The 25,947-nt window shown below is 45.6% G+C and overlaps 1 protein-coding gene across 1 annotated transcript; it reads right to left on the bottom strand.

Moving 5' to 3' along the window:
* Positions 1-14,931: 14,931 nt before the first annotated feature.
* DRD1 (dopamine receptor D1) lies at positions 14,932-17,149 on the bottom strand. Its single transcript, XM_074156065.1, has 2 exons — positions 17,044-17,149; positions 14,932-16,301 (listed from the first exon to the last, which is right to left on the bottom strand). Exons 1-2 carry the CDS (start codon positions 17,147-17,149, stop codon positions 14,932-14,934), a joined length of 1,476 nt encoding a protein of 491 aa, XP_074012166.1.
* Positions 17,150-25,947: the final 8,798 nt, after the last annotated feature.

Consider the following 25,947-nt stretch of genomic DNA (forward strand, 5'->3'; position numbering starts at 1 on the left):
CGAGGCCACCCATACGTAAACGAACACATCCTGCAGGGAACAGCTGGGGTTCAGCTTGCTTTGGCTGGTAGGGAATATTCCTGTTCCACGGCAAGGAGATGGTCAAGTGGGTGGCTCATCGCAGGAAGAAATAGTGTAGGTGCTAGAAATGTGGGTGAAAGAATGTGACCCAGAGGAATATGAAGGCTGCTTTTGTCCTCTTCTTCCTTTTCGTTCTCTCCCTTTGAGACTGCAGCTTTTCCATCAGCCTAGATGGTTTCTTTCTCTTTGTCCAACCTTTCCATAAATTTTAGGGGGAAATAAGCAGACCAGCACTAGCCATTAGCGCAGGCAGAGAGGAGCTGGTTGCCCCAGTGGTGGGCCAGCAGAGCAGGCTTCGAGCCCAGCAGGAAGGGATACCTCTTGGGTGTCTAAAGAAGAAACAAAACAGGTATGGGGTGATTGAACTGTTCCGTGAGGTCACCCTGCGACATGTGGCTGTGGAGTAGATCCTTCAGGCTTTCTCTCTTCTCTCTAGAAAGCTTCGAATACTGGAGAAATTGGTCAGGAAGAAAGTGAGGACAGCAGTAAGCTAAAAGAAATACTTTCGGGAGCTAGAGACAAAAGGGCTGAGGTGTCCATTCCTCCTGAGATGCTCCAGGAAATGAAAACTGCATCTTCATCCATTTCTGGGTTCTTTGAGACAAACTCAGATCCTGAATCTAAGCAATTCTCGTCCTTCTCCCTTCCTATCAGCTCCATCAAAAGACGTGGATACTTGAAGTGGAAAAGAATCATGGAAAGGAACTCTGGATTTGTCTTTCAGTTGTGGTAATTCAAAATCTTCCTTTGGTCCTGCAAGACATCATGCTTGTTGCCTCAGCATGTCAGTAAAACCAAATTATGGAGCTGCCATGTTTTTGCAGCCTCTCAATTCATGTGATGCAAGAATTGTAATGGCTTCTGCTTCTTTATGCTCAGATAAATATCAGCAATTTATTGCTTTCTTTAAGCTTGGGTTTTGAAAGTTGATGGGAGCATTAGGAAAATAGGGTCACTTAAATGTGTTTTTCAGTCAGCTAAGAAAAAAAAAATTGTAACTATGATGCCTAGAAGCACAAAAATTAATTTAAAAAATTCTATCCCCTCTACACTCATTTTAATACTGTAAAAAGGCCACATCTAATTGGAATACAGAGCAGGAATGCAGCTGGCTTTTATTTCAGACCCCTTTGTACAGTCTTCATCAGTAAAAATCCCATTCAGAGAGACTCAAAACACACAGAGGAGATTTTTTTTTTAATATTTTTTTTACAGATTATTTTAAATGTACAACATTTTGCAAGAAAACACAATCCTGCAAAGCTGCTGCAAGCAATTCCTGCTTCAAAGCCAGCATATGCAATGCCTGAAGCCAGACCACAGAAACTCTCTGCGTGGCGGGCTGGGAACACGAGTTGGATATTCTATGATTCTATGATATGTTGTTAGTATCAGGCAAAAATGGTGTGAATTCCAGCAATGCAGGCTGACAGCCTTGTGGGGACTGTTTCCCCCCAAGCCTCTGCCCAAGGAAGCCTCCTGGAGTTCGGTTTGGGCATCACAGGTGGGAGCAGAAACTCACCAGTGTTGATCTTTGCTGCTGGCAGTGTGTTATGAGTGGGACACTACTTTTTTTCAGAGTCACCAAATTCCTCATGCCTCTCCCCCCAACTTCTGCCTCAATGTGAGTGGAAGCTCCAGTTGTTCGTTTTCCTTTTTAGTCTTGTAGTTTAAGCCCTCTGAAGCAGTGTCAGCTTCTGGTTTCATTTCCTGGATGGCAATGCTGGAATCACCCATGGCACAAAATTGTCAATTAAACACATACATGGAAGCAAGTGATTAGCAATAGCTTCCCTTTCTGACACTCTGCTGCGTCCTTTTATTAAAGAAAAAAAAAAAAAGCAAACAAAACCTCTCCCTCTGTTATTGTTTAATAATAAATCCTTAATATTGGAGGGGAAAACCCAGCTTCACTCAGAGTGGGGCAGTGAGACTGGGAGTGGAGGGTCCTGGGTTCCCAGCTCCCATCCTCCCAGTTCCCTCCTCCCATCCTACTTGCCTGTAGCTTTTCTGTACCATTCACCAAGAGGTCCCTTGTCTAGCTGGACAGTCATCTCCGGGCAGGAAACCTCAGGCCTATTCTTCCACTTTTTCTAATAACAGCTGAAAAATACCTTAGCTCCTTTCTGTTAACCTGTTAGTGCAATAAGGTGATTCTGCTGCAAGAACAGGAGTTTTCATCTCTCTCATGCTTAAGCTGAAATGTCTCAGGTGCAGGCCTCCCTGAGAGCATCAAAATGTCTTTTTGAAAGCACAGGATGGACTCTGCTTCTCCTCTCACCTGTGGTACCACCAGGGCAAGGAAAATGCTTCTCTGTCTCTGCAGACCCTGTCTTAGGTCACACTCAAAAGCTCAGTGGAGGTAAGCCCAGTTCCAGGTGGAAGGAGGAGTACGCTTGGAGGGGATGCATTTGTTGGGCTCAACATGCTCCTGAGCACACACAAAGTGAGGTGGTTCCAGAAACACCTAAATTGCTGAAGTTTGGGTGTATTTTTCCCTGCTGGAATAGCAAAATCCAACAGAAGGCAGCATCAGCACCAGCTACCTGCAGAACCGTTTGCCCTCGCTCCGAAGCACAGCAGCCTTCAAGCTTCTCCTCAAAACAGCCATAAATTTTCGTGTGGGAAACGCAACTTTCTTTTTCTCCTGTTCTCTTACACTGCATTGACTTCAGTGTTGTGACTGACACTTTAAAAGTTTGTAGATTTGCCTGAGGCACATATCCAGCACAGAAAAATCTCTATCCAAATGGTTGAGGTTCAGCAAAGAGATGAACGGATGAAAAAAGGGTCTTCTGAGGGAAACATCAGACAGTCTTAAGGTGGTCTGGAATTTCATCCGGATGGCGTTGTGCTAATCAGCAGGGAACCGTGCACGCAGAACTTTGTGATCTCATATATGCTACCATAAGTCTCATGCAAATCGCAAGGAATAAATTATATCACTGTGGATTTATCCAGCTGTAATAGATCAACATTTGTCCCTGAGTGACTCCAACATTTCTTCCCTGTGTGTACAGTCTCTTCCCTGCTAATGCATCCCCACGGGAGGGACCATTTCTTCTGCTGAGCAGGAAACAGGGGAAGAAACCAATTGCATTTTGCTTGATGGGAGAATTTCAAGTTGTGCAATTGCTCTAAGATAGGGCCTTCTGTCTCAAATGAATGCAGATATGTAACCATGCCCCCACATGGAAAAAAGCTATAAACTCAGATTGTGAAAAACTGAAACAGAAACTCCTCAAAGCTCAAGAGGATTCATGCCTCTGCATTGCTCTCCTGAAAACACCTTTGTCACATTGATCCAGAAAGGGACCTGTTGTCCATTTTCTTGGGAGCATGCACCCCAATTTCTGCATGCTTTAGGATGCATCAGAAATTAAGTAGCTGCTCATCTGGCACTGTCTCTTTCCCTAAACTTGCTGATTAGAAAGCGCTCCCAGGCAGAGCGGGGATTGCCCAAGCGTTGTTTCTAATCTTGTTCCAAATGACACAGATAGTCGAGTTAACCAGATGTACTCCACACAGATCCCGCACAGCACAGCCGCTCCCAACCGTCGCCATGAGACAGGACCAAGGGAACAGCTTTCATGTGCGACCATGGCACAGCCAGACCTGGCTCCCCTCTGCTGCCCTGGCTGGGGAGAACAGCAGACACGATGAAGCGAACACTTCATTGCTTAGATTTTGTTTAACTCATTGTTTTCCAGTAAACATCATACTTCTATGCGACTATATTTCAGGTGGCTTATTAAATCCTTGCAATGACTCTTCTTTCTAGGTGGTGATCTAGATGGGTACCTGGGGCAGGAGACCTTTCCCACCAGGGTGACTTGGTGACAAACTGCAGCCCAGACCGAGCAAGAAGCAGCAGGCTGTGTCAAGAGCTGGGAACTAGGACCTAAAATCACCACCAAGTTTTTGCTCCCCTTTCTCATACAAGCACCCCAATGTCTTTGATCCTGGTTCCCAGTTCCCACAGAGAAAGCAAAGATCGGTGCAATGCTCCGTGTACTCCCTAATGACTCCGCATAAGGGCTGGCAACTGTCTATGCCCCAGAAAGGTTTATTTTGTGGGGTAACCGAAGGCAAGAATTTCTCTCCCATCTAGAGCACAGAGAATATTCATGCAGGAAAATAATTTTTAATCCTCTTGCCCTTTTTTTTTTTTTTTTTGCCATTATTATCTTAGTCTTCATAGGGGGATGACTGAAAGTAATCAGAGCTGTCCAAGAATCAAATATGGTTGTTTCCACTTCACAGTGAGTTTTGCATTGGTGGGGAGAATGTTTGGGATTTTTGGGGGGTAAGTTGTCAGTATTAAATATGTTCTGCACAGCTGAGAATTCAGATTCACAAAACCTGCACATTTAATCCCAAACCTTTTCTACAAAGCAGTCCACAGCATGACCGGGATGAAAGAAAAAAAAAATTATACTAAATGTTTCTCAATTTTAACTGAAAGTTGGTGTCCATATCTAGAGACACAACTTTTCCTGCAGTGGTAAACCTAGGTTTTAATAAGAAAATTGTTCTCTCTCTAGTTCTAGCCTCACAAGGCAGAATTACTACTTGGCAGCTGAGATCTGAGAAAGGTCAGAGGCCAGCCAGTTAAAAGTAATATTTTTCCAGTTTAATGAAAATATATTGTTTGTTGTATTTCTCTCTACCCTCCCTGGAAGCAAATGTTGTTTTACTGCAAGGCTCTGACTGCAGTTATGCATCACATGGGCATCAAATGGCAGCGAATAGCACTTATAGCATTAAAAATGCATTCTCTGTGTATCAAACCAAAAAAAGCATGCCTCTTGGCAGCATTGGTGGCCTAATTTTGGCTGCAGAATGAATAAAATCAAGGCATCGGCTCCTGCTGTAGCTCCTGAGCTGGAGGCAGGGAGATGATATAGGGAGGCACATCTGGGGAGCCAGGACTGTGGGTACCCCCTCCAGCAGCCGTGCAGAAGGCACCGTGCTTGGGCAGCACTTGCAAAGCATCCCAAGGGCTCCGTGTCCAGCTGCAGTGAGTCTGTGGGGTTGGATCAATAACATTTGTCTCCTGAAATCACCACGTTTTTCTAAAGCAGAACCGCCCCTGGCCAGCCCGGGCTGTCTCTGCCCACCAGAGAAGCGCGCTTGTGTGCCCGGGCAGTCCCATTAATGGCAGCAAGCGGCGGTCACAGCAATGATTTCTTGTCAATGACGGAAAGTTGTCCCCTGGCCTCCGCTGATGGGAGATGACGGGACCACAGAGCACTTGCTTTGGTAGCACCCACACTGTCGGTGATCACATACTGGTTGCACAGGTGGGAATTTCTCCATCTACTCGAAATGGAGCCTTTGGGACTAGCTGACCCTGTGCCCAGAAACTGCTCCTTGAGGGATTGTTACAGGTAATTAGGGTTTTTTACAGGAGAGGCTGATTTCAGAAAGGAACAGAGGAAGCAGAAGTCGTTTGGGATGCCAGCATGGGGCACAACATGACAGCTGTAATGAAGACGAATCGGGGAGCATTACGACGATGCCCTTGCAGCAAACCTAATGTGCGTCCCCCAAACTCCAACGCCCAGGACTGCTGTGGTAACAGGAACAACAGCTCTTCCAAGAACAGCAAACCACAACGACGTGAAAACAGCACTAGAACCTCCTCGTGTACGTTCCTCCCATCTCAGCTTCCCACTGAGACAGATGTGACAGATTGGAACAAGCTGGAATTAAAGCATGAAATGGCACTACACCCTGCATCTGCGGTAACAAGCGGTAACCGTCTCCTCCCGGACATCCCCACATCCATCGCAGGATGTGGCTTGAATAACAATCACAGAAATCATAATATTTAAGTATGTCTCAGCACCGTGAATATCCCCAGATCTGTCTGTGGGGAGGACTGTGTACCATGAGGCCTATTGATGTGTATATTTTTCTTGTACAGTTTTTCCATGCACTGTACACACACCCTCAGCCCGTTCTGTGACTGTGCATCACTGCAGACTGTAGCTCATGCGTGCCTGAGAGATAACTTCGAGACTGAGAAACTACTCTGCAGCATTACATATCATCCTTTTATTTTCCTTAAGGAATGAAAATATCAGAGGCATTTTGATTAACTTAACTGTTGAAACAACTACAGCCTGCTTAGTGCGCTTGAGTTATGGATACAACTAAACATCTATCCTGCTGCTGCCAAAAGAAGCAACATTACAAGACGATGCCGAATTCCCCAGTTCCAGTCAGTTGAGCAAGGAGGGGGGAAACCCAACAATACACTCAAAATAAGGGAGTCCTTCACAATAAATAAGACATTCAGCTCAAGGAAGGGAAATCCTCACTTCGGAGGCCAGAAACAGCTTCTCAGAAAGGAAGGTCCTCCTTCCTTCCTAATGTTACCCTCCTCCTCAGCTCAGGGTCTCCAGGTTTGTCCGTGACATTTCTGGGGCGGTGTTTCCAGAGCAGCTGGGGCTGACCTTAACGTGTGAGCTGGTGTCTTCATTATCTACAGGTGCTAATAGTTTTAAAAGATTACATCAAGAACATAGGAAAATAGCTTTCAGGAATGGTTTTCTGTCAGCTGTGAGCAAGGGGAAGCAATAAAATAAAATAAAATAAAATAAAATAAAATAAAATAAAATAGAATAAAATAGCACAGAAGCCCTTCCATTCTAAGGAAAAGTGCATTTTCCCTTCAGCCATCCCACCCAACACATCCCTCTCTGCAACAGTTCGGCTGCACGATAAACACCAGAGGCTTTTACTGGTGACTCTTTCCTACATTTAATTTTGAGCACAGCCAGCAAATGGGGGTGGAGAGGAATCACCAGTCATTTTGAAAAAGCAAGTGACTGAAATATTGAACGCTCCATCGATTGCAGCCCGTGGCATGTAAAGCCTTCCTTTGACTGTGTTGTTTTGGAAGGGGGAATGCCTGCGTGCTGCGGAGCGGCCGGCAGCCCCGTCGCGGGGTGAGAGACCCCGTCCTGACTCCTCGCTCTCACCGCGCCAGGTCGGCACAATTTCGGTGCAGTCGCCCTGGTTTACATCCATGTCAATGGGGTGGGAGTCCAGCCCTTCGCTGATGTTTGGTTTTTTTCCTGGGTGTCAGGATTGATAGCTATACTTTATATTCTATTTGCGTTTATTGTGCAGATGGGTCTTTACTTGAATCACATGCAGAAGATATGCGTGTTTGCGTGTTAGAGCTGAGTAAATACTGCAAAATAAAATCAATCACCGGATATGTTTTTTGAGCTGGGAAGGGCAGCTGCTTGGCAGTACTCAAGGAGCACTATTTCAGGGCTGAAGTGTACTGTCACTGACAAAAGAGTACGAGCTCGGTGATTTTTCAGCCTGTTGTTGAAAATGCCTCAATCAATGCACTGGCTGGGGCTCTCCCCACCCCACTTCCATACGTGCACCGTTCACCCCAGGGCTGTGAGTGCGGAGGTCCCGGCGGACGAGCTGCGTCCGTGCTCGTGTGCGTGGGCAGGGGATGTGAAAAGGATCAGCGTCAAGCTTAGACCACAACTGCCTTTACACCAGGACTGGCTGAGTTAGAGACAGGGTCTTACAGTAAAATTCACTGTATCGGTTCAAATCACATTCCTACAATTTACTTTATCCTAATAAGAAAGGGGAAAAGAGGCAGAATGGAGAGAATAAAGGACAGGGAAAGGGGAAGAAGGAATTTGCTCCTGCTGAAAGGCAGCAAGATGGACACAGAGGGCGGGAATTCATGTGCTGTGGCCTGGGTATAAAAAATGCCACTTAGAGGGGTAAAGGTCCCTCTGAGTCCTGGCTAGGACTCCATCCTCGGGGGTGTCTGTTGAAACTCCCAGCAAAAGGCCAATTAATGGCACTTATTATAATGGAAGTTACCTGTAGTTAATTGTTTAACTTATTTTTAAATATCATCCATATTGCACGAGGAGGACTAAATAGCACAAGTGGAATTACTAAATGTCTAGAGGTGACTGCTTACACTGTTTGCTGTAAAATGCTTTTACTAGTGCTACGTGCTGTCACAAAGCAATGAAAAATATGAAAATGGATTCATTTTAGGACGTGCAAAATAGATACCAACTTGAAAAATGAATTTTTTGCTCAAAAATAATTTTCCTCTGTTCAAAAGCAGCCATTTCCAGGGGGATCCTTTCACTGTTGTCCCACATCCCAATGGACCTGGTGCGATCCAGGGTTTCAGCAGGCGTCAGCAGGCTGGAGGAGCTGCTGGAGCGGAGTCTGTTCAGCTGAGAACACAAATCGATATCAAAGTCTAATACATCCACAGAAGAGCAAAGAGAACGAAATTGGATGGTACAATTTACAACTCTGAAATCATTATGGAAATAGTTACAAAAGCCTTAGAAAACTAGAAAGTGAAAAAGTACATTTAAGCATCCTTAAATCTTTTTTTTTTTTTTTTTTAAATTTAAAACACCTTTTACTGAGCAATTTCAAAGCATATGTTTTTACAATTTTCTGAACGTTTCATCTTTCTGGCACACACCTCCCAAGCAGGCAGGGCACAACCAGCTCTGATGAACTGCGCTTCCCAAACCGCTGCCCCACCAGCCCCAGCCCGTCTCCAGCGTGTGGCTGGTGAAACGTGCTCCTGAGCCCAAGGTCACAGGCGAAGGACCGCTGGCATTAAAGATCTATCAGTCCTGACAGGTTTGTCCTTTTCATGCAGGCAACGCAGGCCTGGTTCCTCTTCTGCGGTCTGCTTCTGTAGCAAAGAAATGTATTAATTTAAGTTCCCCTCTTGTCACTTCACATGGAGCTTTTTTCTTCCCACGCACTCCATGAATCTACTAACGGAGCACAACGTATGTTGTGTATGTGTATGTATGTGCATATGAAAGTAAAATTGTTGGTACTGACACAGAATGGCATCCAAACGATTCGGAAAAGTAGCACCATCAGAAACTCCTTTATTAAGTGAGAAATAAAATAAAAAAAAAACAGAGGAAAAAGTCTGGGTGTCTGAATCAGTAATTTTCTCTCTCTGAAATTAACAGAAACTTTGCAACGGTATTTTAGTTTAGTGAAACATTTAACTTCTCACATTGGTGGAAGGAGGATCTAAGAAGCAAATATTTCTCTCATTCTGTATCTTTCAAGATTTCAAAACATTTTCTGGTCTTAGCAAAATGTGAAATGAATAGGAGTTTAATGATCTGAAAATCAAGGGTTGGGAGCAGGAAATAGTTTTGAAAAATCTAATTGTTTAATAAAAGTCACTTTAAATAATTTCATTTTATTTTTAGTATTTAACTTTTAGTCAATAATTTCAAACCAGAGATCTCATCTGAGTTTTACAAATCTAGCACTGCAAACTGAAAAGTTAAGTAAGTTAAAAATTAAGAAATTAATTTTGAAAATGTAAATACATCCTCTAATGACATATTCAAACAACACTTTTTTTTTTTTGTAATGTGCAATATCCCACAAATAGATCTGTTGTGTGGGAGCTATTCAAACAGGAAAAAAATCCAACTGATTTAAAGGGGAGCTACTGACATAACAAGTACAGGAGATCCGAGAAAAACAAATGTATGAGTTATTAGGAGCAAAGAAAATTGCAAGTTAGCTGTACAAATCCCCTACCACTTACATTATTATAAATTTCATTTCATTTTGAGTCAAATCATCCATCTCACCAGGTCCATGGGATGATGATGAATGAGGCCCAGGGCATCCCTCTGATCCCCATGTTGTTACCCACATTCAGAGGGACAGAAACGAGCGGTGCTGTTGATGCCAATCCCGTTATCCCGTGTGTAACCTGGAGCCCAGGTCCGGGTTGCTGCTCTGTGTGACTTGCAGCGGGATTTGCACTATGGCCCTGCCACCATCGTCCACCACCATGGCCCATGCTCTGGGCTCTGGGGAAGCTCCTTCACCAAAGAACCCACAGGAATGTCCCTCCTGGAAAGGGTGAGGAACAGCCTGGCGGGACCGAAAGAGAAGCTCAATCTAAATAGAAAAGCAATGGCCAGCAGCACAGCAGGGCCAGCAGCCTTCTCCTGCACCATTGCCCAGAGTTTTTTCCTAGAAATGGAATAAAAACAAGCACGGCAGAAAAGTACCATTTCATTCTGACCACGACTGTACGGACAACCAACATGAAAACAGGCATCACATTGAGCCCCACAACTGCATATGTAGACAGACGTTTCCAGTGGTGCTTTGGGAAGAGCTGTGCCTGGCTGGGGAGGGAAGATCTGCCTGGGAAGGCTGGTGTTCACAAGAGGTTCACCTGGGGTGGGGAAGGAGGACCACGGTGCAAACCCAGCAGCCGCCCGTGGGGCTGGAGGGGGTGGCCGGGCAGCCCTGACCCGCTTGCAAAGAGGGGATCAACACCGACCCGATCCGAGGCTCGTGGCCGGAGCCCAAGGCTCAGTTCAGCCCGTCTCTACTGCAACAGAACAGCACAAGAACATTTCAAGTTACGTGTTTCATTCTTTTAAAAGTTAAGAAACAGATACTGTGGTTTTCCTTATTCTTTAAGTTACATTCATTGCATGGCCACACTTTAGTGGTATCGCTAGGAACATATTCTACTATCATTATATTAAAACCCAAAATATTTACTGCAATAATCTGTCTCTCAAGATACTAATCAAAGCAGGTTTTTGAGATTTCTATCAGATTTGGGTGCTTTCTGAAAACTATTGATTTGAAAAAATCCAGGATTGGCTCCCAACAACTGTGTTATTAAAACTGAACATCAGCAAAGCATCTGCTCTTTCATCCTCTATCCTTTGTACGCTTTGTTGAGTTAGAAACCCAAATCAGCATAAAATGCTTGCCAAGGGAAGGGAGAAATGTATTCAGATTTAATCTAGTGATTATGGTTCACTCGTTGCAAACAGCTCCTTCATCAAGGCCATCAGGTGAATTATTAACCTCTTCCATCCACAAATAGAAAAATACCTTCAGTCACAAGGAAGCAACGCCAAAAAAAAAAAGGTTACACGGGTTATTTGCGGGCAGATGGGAAAGGCAGAGAGCACAGCTCGCTCCGCAGCAGAAAATAACTGCTTGTTGGGGGCAAGGGGGGGAAGAAGCACTGCCTGATGCCCCGCGGGGCTGAGAAGGTGGCCGTCCTGCTGGGAGCAGTGACATTCTGGTGTCCTGGCACCTCTGCCCCTGCATTGCAGCACACAGCCAGAAAACCGTTCCTGGGGAAGTGTTTCACCAAAGTGGCTGTTACCTCAAACCTGGCATTTATTGCTAACGAACTTCTGCTGCTCTCACCCTCCAGAAGAGCAGGGAGGCTGCTCGCACCGAGCCGTAAGCACTCGCTCCTCGCAGGTGACCCGCAGGCTCACCACGGCCAGACCTCACCAGTTAAATCCCCGCTCTCAGCACGGCTCTGGCAGGTCTCCAGCCCCTGGGGTGCACCCTGACATTGGTGTGACCAGTCGTTTCAGCAGAACGCTTGGCCTTGAGCAGCTGGGGAGCAGGCGCAGAACAGGTAACACAGCTTCCCAGCAATTAATTGAGCACATAAATAGAGTAGCAGTTAGCAGGCACCCGCTGCTGTCCCTTCCAGTCACCCCTGAAACTGGTCTCCAGGCTCTGCGACAGGTAAGAGGCGTTTCTGGGTGCAGGCTGCGGGAAGGGGACTCTGGGCTGTGCTGGGGACAGCGGTGGGAGGAAAGATAAAGAGGGCAGATAAAGAAACCCACCTCGGGAAGGCTGGAAAATGAAGCAGTTAACGGGGTACGTCGGTAAATGAGGATCAAGGAGAATTCATGGTATTCTAAAACGTATGTAAGGAAAAGGAGGCAGAAGCAAAAATCAGTTTAAACAGGAGAGAGAAAACAATAAAATAAACTCATGGAAGTGTCTGCCCTGCCCTGCCTTTTGCCTGTCACACCAAGGGAAGCACCCAGCAGCAATTGCAGGGAGCACTCCCCCTCCGACTCCCTCCGAAACTCAAGTCCATCTGCGAGGAGGGAAGTCCAGGGATGGCTCTTGGTCACACTAGAGCAACCACTTGTTTCAGAACACAAATCATCACCATACAAACTAGTACAAAACCAGCGTCTTGCTTTACATGATCTCCTTAAATCATATTTTGTATTTTGCTATTATATCATCAGACTGCTGGGACTTTTGAGAGTAAAAGCCCTTGAAGGCAGATGCATTTGACCAAGCAACCACAGAACTTTCATCTTTGGCCTGTGTACTTTTTAAGGAGTAAAATAAATCCTCAAAGGTACAAAAATAAAAATAATAAATCAGGCATCAGCACCACGGAAGGACATTTTACGGAAGGAAGGAGCTGAGAAGATCTGGAGGCAGACACAGCTCCCTGCCTGCCGCCAGCCCCGCTGCATCCCCTGGCCAAGGGAGGTCAGCACGGGAGAGGGGGAGCTGGGCATCACCGCAGCTCCTGCGGCAGCTCACATCCCAGCTGCTGAATGGGTCACGCTGGTGATGCTCCAGGCAGAAGTGACCACGCTTGTTTGTTTCTTCATTTCGAAATGAATCTTCTGACTGAGACAAAAATAAAGGAGAGGGCTCCCACGAACAGAGGGGCACGGCTGCACCTCAGCTGCACCCGCCATCGACTCCGTTCTGAAATGATTCGGTTTGTTCCACAAAACAGACACAGGCCTGGAAAAGCACTGCACAGCTTGGGGGGGGGGAAAAAAAAAAAAAAAAGAAGGAGAAAAACAAAAGCAACAATAAAAGCATGCTATAAACCAAGTTCACTACTCTGTTACACCTAGGCAAGAAAATTATTGAAATAAGAGTCAGTGGTAGGTCGAGCTTTACACATTTTAAGTAGTCACATTAAAGCAGAGTGTGGTCATTTCCAAACTGCATTTACTGCTTTCAAATCCTAGTTTAGAGCAAGGGCTGAGAGGTCTGTCACTCGAGAGGACTTTCTCCTGCTTCTAATAAAAATGCCCATCTACCTCACAGGTGTGATCCCAAATAAGGGCAAATGGAAAAAGAGGAACCGTCCTTGCCTTTAACACAATCAATACAACTGCCAAAAACCAGCATCTATTTAATAAATGCAATGTAGATTGTTTTGTTTGACCTTCTGTTCACAAAATAATTTTATTATATGTATGAAAGCAGCATACAGGCAATAAAATTATGAAAACATTCACAATACATAAATACACAGACCTGATGCAGGATGTATATAGTTCATTAGACTTTATTTTTTTTCCTCTCAGTTCTCTTTTCCTGACAACACATTTTTTTTGATATATGTTATGAAAAAATTGCTCCAAAGGGTATTTTCTCCCATTCAGAAAACAAATAGCTTTCTTTGATTGCTGCTGGACATTAACACCCAACGTTCCTGTCGCTATCGTTCACTGATTGCTTTTGGCATTACAAAGGGAAAGCAGCAGAGAAGGACAATGGAAAAGTAGCAGTTTTTTTGAATCAAACATTGGCAACTTTTTTGGAGCTCACAGGACGTTTTTGAGGTGGGGGGCTGCAGTTCCATCCGTATTTAGAAACGTCTTAATCCAAAATGGTAATGAGGCACTATTCCTTATTGAATGGACTATTGACATGGCAATTACTAAAATGTAATGTCCTCCTAGTTTCCAAAGTAAAGCACCAGGTACCTCCCTTTTTAATTCTGACCGTGATGCAGCAGCAGACAGACAGCATGATCCCGGTGGTACTGCAATAATAGAGATGATAACGAGGTCTGGCATGTTTACTACCGTTATAACCAATTGTGTTTGTTCAGAAAAGATATCCAAGACTTGAAATAAGAAAAGTCTGAGAAAGCCGTTTATCTTACATAAATACAAAACATTATATACTAAGAATTGTTATCTAAGAAGCTTCTCTTCTCAAATTGGATTCTTCTTAAGGTTGTAGTCATATTTAAGGTATTTACAGACCCACAAACTTGACATTCTAGCAAAGTCTTTGTAACATGAAACTTTTTTAAAAATAAATAGCAGCAATTTCTTTTATTTCTATAAGGGAAGAGAATTCACAACTCAGTCAACGCTGGTCCTATCTTTTGAAAGAAATCCCACTTAAAATGAAAAATAAGCCCACAAGCAAACGAACTCCACACAGCATCAGTTTTGTCGATTCCTTCATTTCTTGCTGAGCTTCTTAACATTCCATCGTTCGCCTCACCGGCTCTCCAGACTATCAGAGCTTGTAATAAAGTGCTGACTGGTTGACTGGGCAAAATGCAGTTATGACACTCAAAAAATATCCCATTATTTAGACATCTTAAATAACATAAATAAAGCTAGATCTGTTATAACATATGAAAAATATCAATTTAAAACAATAAATAAATAAAACCAGTATCAACATATTACCTCCCAAAGCTTTAAAAATAACCATTCTCATTATAAGGCTCAATTATTTGTCAGAAATAATTTTAAGAAGGCATCTACCTACCTTTACAATCCCTCAGTCTTTAATTAGGACCTGTTAACACCCACTATCACAAGACACAGCAATCTTTGAACTTCTAGTAAACATTAATCTTTAAATACTTAACATTTATCTTTTGCCTCATTTTAAGCTAGAAATTGGCTTCTCAGGGGAGAGAATATTTTCTTTGTCACTGCACTGTATCTGAATTTGTATATTTTCCTCGGTATGAACAGCACAGTCTAATATCCTTTTTTTTAACCCAATTTTCAGTATCTTTTCCTGTTTATTGTTTTCAATGTTAAATTTTCTTTGAATGCCAGGAAAACTAATTCTGGGCCTGGTGTAAATGTGTATTTCTCCCTAGAGCTTAATTTCTTACCAAAAAATCTTGTATATCTTTTTTTTTTCAAAAAAAAAAAAGATAATTACAATATACACTATTAGGTCTTGCTGGGGAAACCGTACTGTTCAGGTTTTATGCTGCCCATTTTGTGTAATGGGATTGATCTTTTCCAAAGAAACATCAGCTTCATAATCCAAGATCCCCGACAGTGCTGGAGACATTTTCTCCAAGGTCTTAGATAGTTCACCCTCTTCTTCCTTTTTGAGAGGTTCTTCTTCCGGGCAGATAACTGCATGTGGAATCAGATAAACCAGATTAGACTCTTTGGGGCTGGACCCTTTGGGCTCATGTTGGCTCGAAAAAACCACTGCTCCGTTATTGTTAATACTAACAGTCTCTATAGCATTGCCGGACATAGGGCAGAGCCTGTAGCATCCCAGCAGGGTTGAAAACGCCTTGCGGAAATCAGCATTGAAGGCATAAATGATGGGGTTGAGGGAAGAATTAGCCCACCCAAACCAAACAAAAACATCAAAGGTGGTGGAGTTAATGCAGAAAGCTTCTGCTCCCTTGGACGGTTGGGTAGGCTCGCAGAAGGGAATCATGCAGTTCAACACAAAAAATGGCAACCAGCAGCACACAAACACCCCCATGATCACCGACAAAGTCTTTAGAACCTTCGTTTCCCTCTTGAAGGACATTTTGAAGTTGCTCTCCGGTTGCTGGCAGTCCATGCTGCTCCTGGTGCCGCTCGTGTTCTGGCAGTTCTTGGCATGCACTGCTGCTCTCTCCAAAGCTGAGATGCGTCGTATTTGCTTCTGAGCAATCCGGTATATCCTCGTGTAAGTTACTATCATGATGGCCACAGGTATATAGAAGCTAATTAGAGAAGAGGAGATGGCATACATCCTGTTTAGGCTAGAATCGCAGTTGTCCATGCTTATACCTTGTAAACTGGCATTTAGGTCCAAAAAGCTTGTGGTTGTAGCCTTGTGCCAGTTGAGCTGCACAGGGATGAAGGAAATCAACACAGACAAAGTCCACGCCACGCTGATCATGATGAAGGCTGCCTTGGGGGTCATTTTCCTCTCGTACCTAAATGGGCTGGAGATGGCCCAGTATCTGTCCACACTAATGACACAGAGATTTAAGATGGAGGCTGTTGAGCACATAATATCAAAGGCCACCCAGATGTTGCAAAATGAACCAAAAGGCCAGAAACCAGCGATCTCAGCCACAGCTTTCCATGGCATGACCAAAACTGCCACTAAGAGATCTGACACGGCCAAGGAGATGACAAAGAAGTTGGTCACCTTGGACCTGAGGTGGCGAAACCTAATGACAGCTGCACAGACCAGTGTGTTTCCCAGCAGCGTGGAGAGGATCAGCAGTGAGAGGAAGCAGCCCGTGAGGATCCGAAAGGAAGAGTCCCTTTCCACCAGCAACCCTTCCCCGTCCATAGTGGTGTCGTTCCAAGTCATAGTTTCTCCTGAGGGAAAATCATATCATGATTTTCATGACGACATCAGCTCCTTTCCTTGCAGAGATCAGAGACATCAGACGTCCATTAATTACTCATCACCAAACAGACCAAAGGTCCTTTCTTACGGTCCCTTCGCCCCCGGATGGACTTCACCCACTTTGAATCACCCTGAACAACACTGAAGGCTCTATGAGCAGGAACCGAAAATGCACAAATACAGTCCACCCTCCAGACTGTTTTTTTTTAAGCAATCCCTTCAGAAACACACTGCACCACCCCGGCATGAAGTAGCCTAATTCAGAGAGCTCACCTGCAGATGTTCTGCTGCTGTGCTCTGCAAATACACCCCACAGACAGGAAAGCAATCACTTCTCCATGCTTGCATATATTCCCACTTAAATAGGCTATTGATCGAGTGTTTCCAGCGTCCATCGCACTAGCCCTTCAAATTTACTGAAGCGTACTATATGAGGTGCTTTTTCTCTAGTTTAGTTTCCGAAATGTCTCACTGATTAAACACTCCATCCTTCCTCCTCAGTACACTGAGTACACTCGGTTACAAAACGCAGCAGTTCTCTTTTTCTGGGCTGCATCAGAGAGAAATTCTTCACTTTGTTTCAAACTGTTTAAGTTTTACACTTCTGAGACAAAGAAAATAAACATACAGTAGGTGTGTTTTAAAGGTTTTCAGTAAGAAGCAGCGCAAGTTACTTAGTTTTATTTAAACAAGAAATGCTGGCTCCTACCTTTCACCTCTGATTCTCTGTTTGCTCTGGGATGCAGGGCCGTCTCTCCTCCTCTTTTAGTTTTGGAATTGCATAGCAAATCTTATATACAAAACCAACACAGAAACCCTGCATTGCATCAGGTGCCTGTGTGTTGTTTTTTTTTTTTTCCCTGAAAGTGCAAATTGGCAGGGGAGAAGTAAAAACGGGAGCCGGCAGAGTTTGACCATCAGGAGTTAGTTTTCTAGGGAGCAGCAGGTCTGCACTGTCGGACCCTGCGTGACAGACCCTGCCGGCGTGTGCCCAGCCACCTCCATCCCACGGCCCCCACGGATCACTCTGCAAACTTTGGTGGCCGGATCAGTCCCAGTCGCACTTTGTACATCCCGTCGAAACGGCACATCAGGGCAAATCATTCCAGGCAAAAGGCACGGTATTCCCAACACTGGCAAGAGCCGAGTATCAGTTCTTTCTTCTGTCGTTCACTGGAAGGAGAAAGGGCGAGAGGAGGAGAAGGACCTGAGTGACCTCCCCTCGGCCACACTGGCGGTGCCCACAGCGGGTTCCTCTTCCAGCGGGAACAAGTCACTTCAAGGCACCCCTGCCAGGTTATAGCTCTCCATAACTACCCCGCAATAATCCCACCTCCTGCTCAGCGGGGCTGCGCTCCAGGGATCGGGTCCAGCTTCTAACATGCTTTTCCCCCCTCTCAGAAAAGCGCAGGCGGAGGCAGCTCCTCACGCTCTCCCGCAGCTTGCCCCGGGACGAGCATCTCCGGTGCCGGGGGGTCCCGGCGGCAAAGGCTTTCTTCTGCCCGGGGCAGGGCTCGGCAGCATCGCCCCTCCAGGGGAGGTCTGTCTGCCCGGCGTTTCCTTCCTAAAGGATTAAGACAAGGGAAAGACAGGCATGGAGGCACGCAGCGGGCAAAATGCAACCCCCTTCCACCTCCTCTAACATCTTCGGTGGGACGCAGCTTCTCCTGGGCAGCCTCTCCCCGCTTTTTCTGCCTTCCTTGGGAACAACCCTCCCCGGCAGCCGTGGGGAGGGAGGCAAAGCCGGGTTCCTGGAGCGGCTGTCCTGGAGTTTAGGGCAAACGGGATTACTTTGCCCCGTCCTGAGCTCCGCCGATGCCTGGGGTGCTGCGTGACGCCTCGGCGCTGGGGAGTTCAATTAATTGATGCGGTAAGTAAGTAACCGGCACCTCACTTCGGGCTGGGCGATGCTCAGGAGGCGGGCTGCAGGCCGAGCCACCCGCGACTCCCCCGGCCCCCAGGACAGCAGCGTCACCCCAGGGCACCCTCGGGAATGAGGGAGGGGTGGAGGGGGGTCGGCCGGGACCCCCTCCCGGCACAGCGGGGAAGGGGCGGCGGTACTCACCAGGGCGGGGCGGGTCGGTGTTGGCTGCAGCCGGGGCAGCGCTCCGCTCCCCTCCGCTCCGCGCCGCCTCCCCGCCGCTGCCGGCGCAGCCGCGGCCGCCGGGCTCCCTCTCCTGGGCGGCCGCGGCTCCGCGCCCCTCCGCGCCGCCCCGCGGAGGCGGCCGCCGGCCCCGCCGGCGAGCGAGGTAGCCCCGAGGGGCAGGGCTGTGCCGGGATGCTCCGCGTCCCCCCCCGCCGGGCAAGCTTAAAGCCCGGGTTCCTAACGCAGGCGAAGGGCATCGTTATCTATGCGCGTAGGCAGGGGGGGAACCCCAAAGCCCCGTTTCCCAGGGGTACGTGGTTGCCTGGGGACCCGCATCCTGACTAACTTGTTCGCCATCAGGCGAGGGGACAGCAGAGGAACAACTTCGGACCCGCCGGAGCCTCGGAGCGGGCACCCCCTGATGGCAGATGAGGTTTTTCGGGCAGCTGGTTTTGCGTCTGCAGAGAAAACAGTTCAATGAACTGTCGTCCTTGCGCGCAAAAATCGGTCACTCTCTTCAAACCGTAATTTTCTCTTTTGCAAAAATCCTTCAAGTTCGGTAGTAAGCACCAAAACCAGAGCGGTTACATCTCAGACCCCTTCTTTCTGCAAAAGGGATTTTTCTTTCTTACCTTACCCACAACAGGCAACGAAAGAAGATGAACATGCTGAAGTGCAAGTTGCTACCTTTGTGTAGGAATCTTGCTCAAGAAAAAAAAAAACAGAAAATCAAGATTAAAAACATCACAGGGAGGTTTAAAACCTCCCAGAAGAACAAAAGCTCACTAAGTTGTCAAGATAAATTTGGTAGAGTTCAGCATTAGTGAAGTTGCTTTTGTGTGATCTATAACATTTTTCATAATGTCAGTTAAAGCAGATACAGCGCTTTACAGATAACCTTGACTGGATAACTAAAACACTTGTTTTCCTTTCCTCCTCTCTCTCTTTTTTTTAACTGCTTCTCAGCAGGTTCTCATTCCTCTCTTCTTATTATCCTGTCCTTTAATCGTCATTCACCCCTAGAGGAGGGTGAAAATAGACAAGAAAATGAAGCCTGTGCTGTTTGGTAATAGAGATCTCTAATGAGACTCATTGTGAGCTTTCTTTTTCTATTTTCAAGACTTTTGTCTTTTTTCTTCTGTCCTTGAAGCATAACACAGGTGAGGTTTACTGCGTGATACTTACCTTCTGAAAGTGTATCACGCTCCTGCCTTCCAATAGAAACCCCAGGCTGAGGGAAAGATCACCCACGTAAGAAGTCACTGAGCATATTTGATTTTATTTGCAACAACTTTTAGGGGGTCCTCCAGGATGGCTTTCTACCACAGCTATCCTGGGTTATTCCAGGAGAAATCACAACTCCAGAGTACACAAACAGTGCAATCTTCGAGGTGTACTGGAGAGGAATCCTGAGGTGCAAGTTGCAGAGAGGAGAGCAGTCTGCTCTCAATCATCTGCTTATCAGCTCATCGAGTGAACTCTTCCATTCAGTTTTGCTAGGGAGTAGCCTTTTCTGGGGAAGAGGCTGAATTCAGCATTGGAAGACCCTAATGCTGCTCATATGGGTGAGGGTTTAAAACTTTCATTTGAATCTGACATTAAAAAAATGCCTTTTATCTTTGCCTGCTGCTCACAGCAGCCTTTAAGAATCTCCCAGTCATTATCTGTTTGGCAATTCAGTATCTATTTCAAAAGTCAGAGCCTCTCTCCTGTCTTGTCTCTAAGCTTGTGGGATCAGCTCAGGGATGACAAGGTCGGGTTCAGTCGAGACCCTACTAGTGGAGCAAAGCCCCTTCAACAGCTACGCAGGTTTCCGACACCAGCATTTCAAGCAGGGCACCCTGCTGTACTCATTTGTCACTTCAGCTGATTTGTAAGCTTTTAAAATTTTCATGACTTAATAGTCACACCAAGGTGAGGAACAAAAGTGAAATCCATTAAACCCTTATTATTTAGGTAAATTTAGCGGTGGGGTTAGGCAGATGATTGACACGACTCGGGGAGCCAGTTATGCAAAGTTTAGGGTGAATTTTCCTTTTGCTGCTCTCCGGCTATCCTGCCTCCAGCCAGCGCGAGAAGAATCAGGCCTCATCCAGGTCGGGACTTGCCTAAGACTGCCAGCAACAGGACAACAGTGCAGATGTTTCTTGGAGATTCAGAAACAAGCACAGACCTCATTTAATTCTCCCTGGGTACCCACATAAAACAGCTCTTTAATTTTATTTAATGCTTTTCAATCACTACTGACTGATGCTGGAATCAAAGCAATGCCCAGCAAAGGAAAGCTTTTGTCTCTCTATTACCACCCTGCGAGGCACCTGCTCTTCCCAGGAGACTCTGATTGGAGAAAGTCCTGTTTGGTCCATATGAAGATTTAAAAATATAAATACTAAGTAGCACCTTGATCCAAACGATCTTCATCCAAACAGTAATTAGCTACTGGAAGATCAAATCAGAGTTGAACAAAGTCCAGATCTTCCATTCAGAAATAAACATGTTTTAATCTACAAAATAGCACACATACTGGAGCTGGGGAAAGGCAGCTTACTTTACAAAATAATATTACAATACATGGATACAAATTGTACTTATGTCACTCTCAGGATGACTTTTTGAGCCTACATGCATGGGATTTATTAAACATGAAATCAGCTGAGACATGTTAGCAGAATAATGTCTAAAAGAGCTGTCAGGTTTCTAAATAACTGGTTATACTAATAAGCCAAGATAACTTTAGCCTCAATTTAACCTTCTCGGAAAAATCAAGGGTTCCTGGAAATTGAACAACAGCTATGAACTCTCTTAAAGACCAGTGAAGCACACTGGTTAAATTGATATTATCATGTAGGGCATTCCACAGGGAAAACCACAGCAGTGAGTACAAAAAAGCACAGAGCAAAGAGTAGCAGCAGAAAAAACTATTACATTGCTGCTAAAAAAAGCCCCCATCTCCAAGGATCTCAAGCTCATTCTTGAATGATAAAGATCCACCAGCAGGGAGACAGGATCGGTGAGAGAAATGATTTCTAGTCCCCAAACACTGACGACAAGAGGCCTAAATGTTCAGTATTGAGTGTGGGTGCTTTTTTTTTTTGACTGTAAATTAAAGGCCTGTCCATCTGCAGGCCTTTAGAGTCTGCATCCTTAGAGTCTGGGGGATTCAGTAGGACTGATCTCAAAGAGCACATTTCTGTGCACAATTTCCAACGGCAACCATTGCACAAAGCATCCCTGGGCATCAGGTCACTCATGAAGTACCTGCAGAAGTCTGGACACTGTCAGGGAAAAGGAAAATTAAAAAACCCCAAACAGAAACACCATTTATGAAAGCCTTAATTTAAATTAATTTTTCAAGGCAGCTAATTCAGGCAGCAGTAAAGCTGAACACAGAGGGTAATGCAAGAAGGGTATATAAATGGGAAGGATTTGATGGTCAGCGCTACTGGTTCCCGGGATCTGGAGCTCCTGCACTGGCTGCGGGGTGCTCACCAAGCAGGACCAGGCACTGATGCTCCGCTGGCATCTCCCCTCCCAAGGAACTGATGCTCGACTGTGGGAGCACAGTCCCGGTCCCAGCCGGGAGAGCCCCCCTCCACCCCTGGGTCAGAGTGGAGGGATCCTGCAGAAAGGGTTTCTGCTCTGCAGCAGACTCGCAAAAAGCAGCCCCGTGTCTGCAGGGCTCCACACGCACAAGCTTTAGGAGTGGTAGGACCCATCACCCGGCTGTTTGTAAAGGGAAAGGTGGGTTGTTCCCCTCTCGTCCCCCCTCCTGCTTAGAGCCCATTCAGGCTCTGTCCCCTTTCCTTCCCTCACCAGTAACGCCTCTCTACATTTGAAGTACAAACCCAGAGCAAAGCTGGCTGGTTTCAGCTGTAACCCCCCCCCCAGATTTTACAACAAAATAGCTCTTTCTGGCAAGAAGTGGAAGACAGGAAAGAAAGAGAAATACCGAACCTGTAGCCGGGGATCCAAGCAGAAGCTGTCAGCTAAACAGTCCCCAGCCTCCTGCCACGCAGGAGCCATGGGTAATTTAAGCTTGGTAGGATGCTGCCAATAACTGTGTTATTTAATCGGCGGAGTTCATGCAATGACTTTTTATGGGGTTTTTCCAGTTCCACACATTCACTCCCACAGGTCCAGAGGTGGAAAAGTTTTCCACAATGAACGCTTGGAGTGACCCTTCCCCTCGCAGCTCGAACCACGCCATCAAAGCAAAAGCCGTTAATGGATCTTAAATCACCCTGCAAGATCGCTCGCATAGGGAAGCCTAAAATTTCCCCCCTCTCTTTCTGGGATTTCCATCTGCTGCAGATACAGGGTAGGAGGGGGATTACTGCCCTGCCAACACTTCCCTCCGGAGTGGGTAGAGAGCCAAACTGCAGAGGATAATGAGAATAAATTATAGCTGAGAGGAGAGCTCTAAGGAAAGAAAAATGCTTCCTCCAACGGCCTCATCGCAGTGGCACAATAGAACAGTGCCAGGAAATCCACAGCAAATCAAGACCCCTTCTTTAAGACCCAAACTAAACCAACAAATACAAAATATCTCAAAATTTTTGATCATTTCACCAACAAATGTAGACACTTGACGTACTGCTGAATTTTATATTGTACTCCATGCATATAAAAACCCTGCACAGCTGATTGCTGAGGACCTAGTATATGAAATAGCACATAAACTAGCATATCAACACACAAATACAGAGTGGGACATTGTCTCCCAATTTATGCTTCATTTGCATATGCGTAATTTTTTTTAATACCTTAGAGCTTGCATTTTTTCTCTCACTCCACGCTGGACAGGCATTTTAGACCCTCTGAAAAACTGAAGGTGACTATATGGATCAAAAGAAAAGTCACAGAAAAAATGGCAGCTCTTTAATGTTAAAGATGGCTTTGACATATTAATTAGTATCTCAGAAATGAAATAAAGCCAGTGATACAGCATGATTCATTAGAATGAAATTAATTTGAGAAATAATTAGTTCTGAGTGGATGGATAGAATGAATACAAATAGATACATTAGCAGCAAAACTCTTCACAGATGAGTGCTACAGTGAGTTCTAGCAACAGTGGATGTGACTGCAGATAATGCGGTTTTCTTAGCAGATGGCTTGGTAGGTGGCACTCTCGCCTCCTAAACTGGTGTTACAGATTTACTCCTGAGCTACGTGCCAGCAGAAAATGGATCCTTCCCCATATTCCAGCCCAGTCCCCAACTGATGGGTGGAGAAGAACTATTTAACGTATACCAGCAGATTTTTGTGGCTTTCTGGTGCAGAACGTGTGATGATGAAGAGTGTCCTTGGTACTTACCAGGAGCCTGTTGCTTCTAAAGGTTAATGGAGCAAGCAAGCAATAGTTTGCACTACAGTTGATTATTTTTAAGTCCACGTTATTGCACATCCAGTATGGCCAAGCTCCTCAGCCCTCCCTTGGGCAGGCTACAAATCCCTGAATTAAAGATAATTAAACTAGTACTTACCACAAAAATAGAAGCTGATACTGCCCAGAGCATCATTTCTTGCTGGCAGTGAAGACCAACAGCAGCATTTCACACTGGCGCTGCAGGGAGCCGCAGGAGCAGGCAGCTCTGCCAGGGACACCCAGCCAGGGCTCTCTGCAAGGGGGACAGCCCTGCAGTACCCATACAGGAGCTCAGCAGGTCCAGCTATGGTAGGCAGGGTCAACCAGCAGTCCAGCAATGACCAGACCACTCCAAGTGTCCCAGTCCTGGAGCTTTGCTGTCTCCAGAAGCATTTTCCCCTCCAGACAACCCTGCTGCCATTGAGGTGTTGCAGCTGTATCAACCCAGGGTCTCACCTTCAGGTTCTGGGATTAAATTGTTCTAGGAGGCAAGATGATGGCTGTCCAGGGCCTTACCACATCACAGAGTCTGGGATCAATTGCAGTGAGAAATGTTCCACCAAGTTAAATAAAACACTAGAATGGTATTCCAAAAGAGAATCCACACCAAGATCTAAACTTAGGGCTGCTTCACTCCTCCTGCAATAACTTTCATTTTAACTTTTGTAAAACCCAGATATCTAACTGGATTACTCCAAACTATGATACAATCCAAAATCCACTTTCACCCTAGCTTGTGTGGATCCGTTTTCCTCTTCCAGGCTCCATGTCTGTCCCACCACATCAGGCAGGGCTGTTTCATCCCAGCAGCATAAGCAACATTTCACTCTTTGCAGCCTGCCTCGATGCCCTTGGCTTATCCCTGCCCTGTGCTGCGAAGAGTTGTTGCTGTGACGGTCTCTAATAGACAGTACTTTCCCAGACTGGAAATGTTCCCTGAGTTTCATCATCCATTTCATCATCTCAAGGTCAGGGACCTTCAAAATAAGCAAGTTCCCCCGGCTCCCTTCCCGGGATGCTCAGCTGCCCAGTGCTGGGTTTAGTCCACATCAGGGCTCAGCTCCACCAACACAGGCATTCAGACTGGTCCTCTCCATTTAGGGATGTCTTCTAAGTACAAGTTACATTTAGGGAAGGATATGGGCTCTGATCCTATCTACTTTCTGGTTTCACTTTTTCCCCCACTCTTTATAGTGGTTGATTTTCTCCTGTGCTTTTCTTGGCGTTTCTTCCAAAGAACTTCCCCCAGGTCCTTAGGAACTACAGGATGTACAGCTCGGCCAGCTTTTATCCATTGCTTTCTTGCATTTTTCTACATCTTTTTAGGAATTTTACATGGCTTTCTAGGATTCTCTTAGTGATCTCTGGGAATGTCCTCACCAGGCTTCTAGGAATTTCCACCCAGCTTTCAGGGAATTTCATATTGCTTTCCAGGAAACCTTCCCATTGCTTTCCAAGAAATTTTTTCACCTTACTAGGAATTTACATTTGCTTTCTAGGAGTTTCCAACCGCTTTCAATAAATCTCTAATGCTTTTCTATAAAGTTCTCTGATGCTTTCTAGTAATCGTGCCCTATTTATAGGAATTCCCTTTTGCTTTCCAGCAGTTCCCTTCTGCTCTTTAGGAATTTTCCACAGCTTTCTAGGAACTGCGCATTTCTTTCTAGGATTCCTCCATTGCTTTATAGCAATTCCTCCTTACTTCATAGGAAATTCCTTCCAGCTTTCTAGGAATCTGTTTCCAGCTTTCCCGGAATTCACATTTTGCTTTTCTGGACTCTCCCTACAGCTTTCTAGGAATCCAATTCTGCTTTTTAAGAATTGCCCATAAATTTCCAGGAGTTCCCTGTAGTTTTCTAAGAATTTGCCATGGCTTTCTAGACATTTTCCATACCTTTCTAGGAATTTTCCCACTGCTATGAATCTCTCATTGTTCCCTGGGCATTTCTATCATCTTTCCAGGTGTATCTATCACGCTGTGGCATGTTGTCAAGTGTCGTTCCATGCTGTTCGTGCTGTTGCAGGACTCAAAGGGAAAGACTCAAGAAGTGATATCTGGTCCCTAGAGGATGATGAAAAAACTTTGCCAGGCCTGGATGAAGCAGTTGTGAGATCCTGTGGCTGTTCCCTTTTCCCCATGAGATGATGCTCCACACCCCTTCCTCTT

Source organism: Numenius arquata, chromosome 11 (assembly GCF_964106895.1).
Source record: "Numenius arquata chromosome 11, bNumArq3.hap1.1, whole genome shotgun sequence".
NCBI classification, from domain to species: domain Eukaryota; kingdom Metazoa; phylum Chordata; class Aves; order Charadriiformes; family Scolopacidae; genus Numenius; species Numenius arquata.

Excerpts from the sequence above, each read along its gene's own strand:
- DRD1 (XM_074156065.1), bottom strand. The coding sequence starts at position 17,149 with ATGCAGGGTTTCTGTGTTGGTTTTGTATATAAGATTTGCTATGCAATT. Across the intron at positions 16,302-17,043 it reads AGAGCAAACAGAGAATCAGA|CCTCAGGAGAAACTATGACT; the intron begins GGTGAAAGGTAG and ends GATATGATTTTC.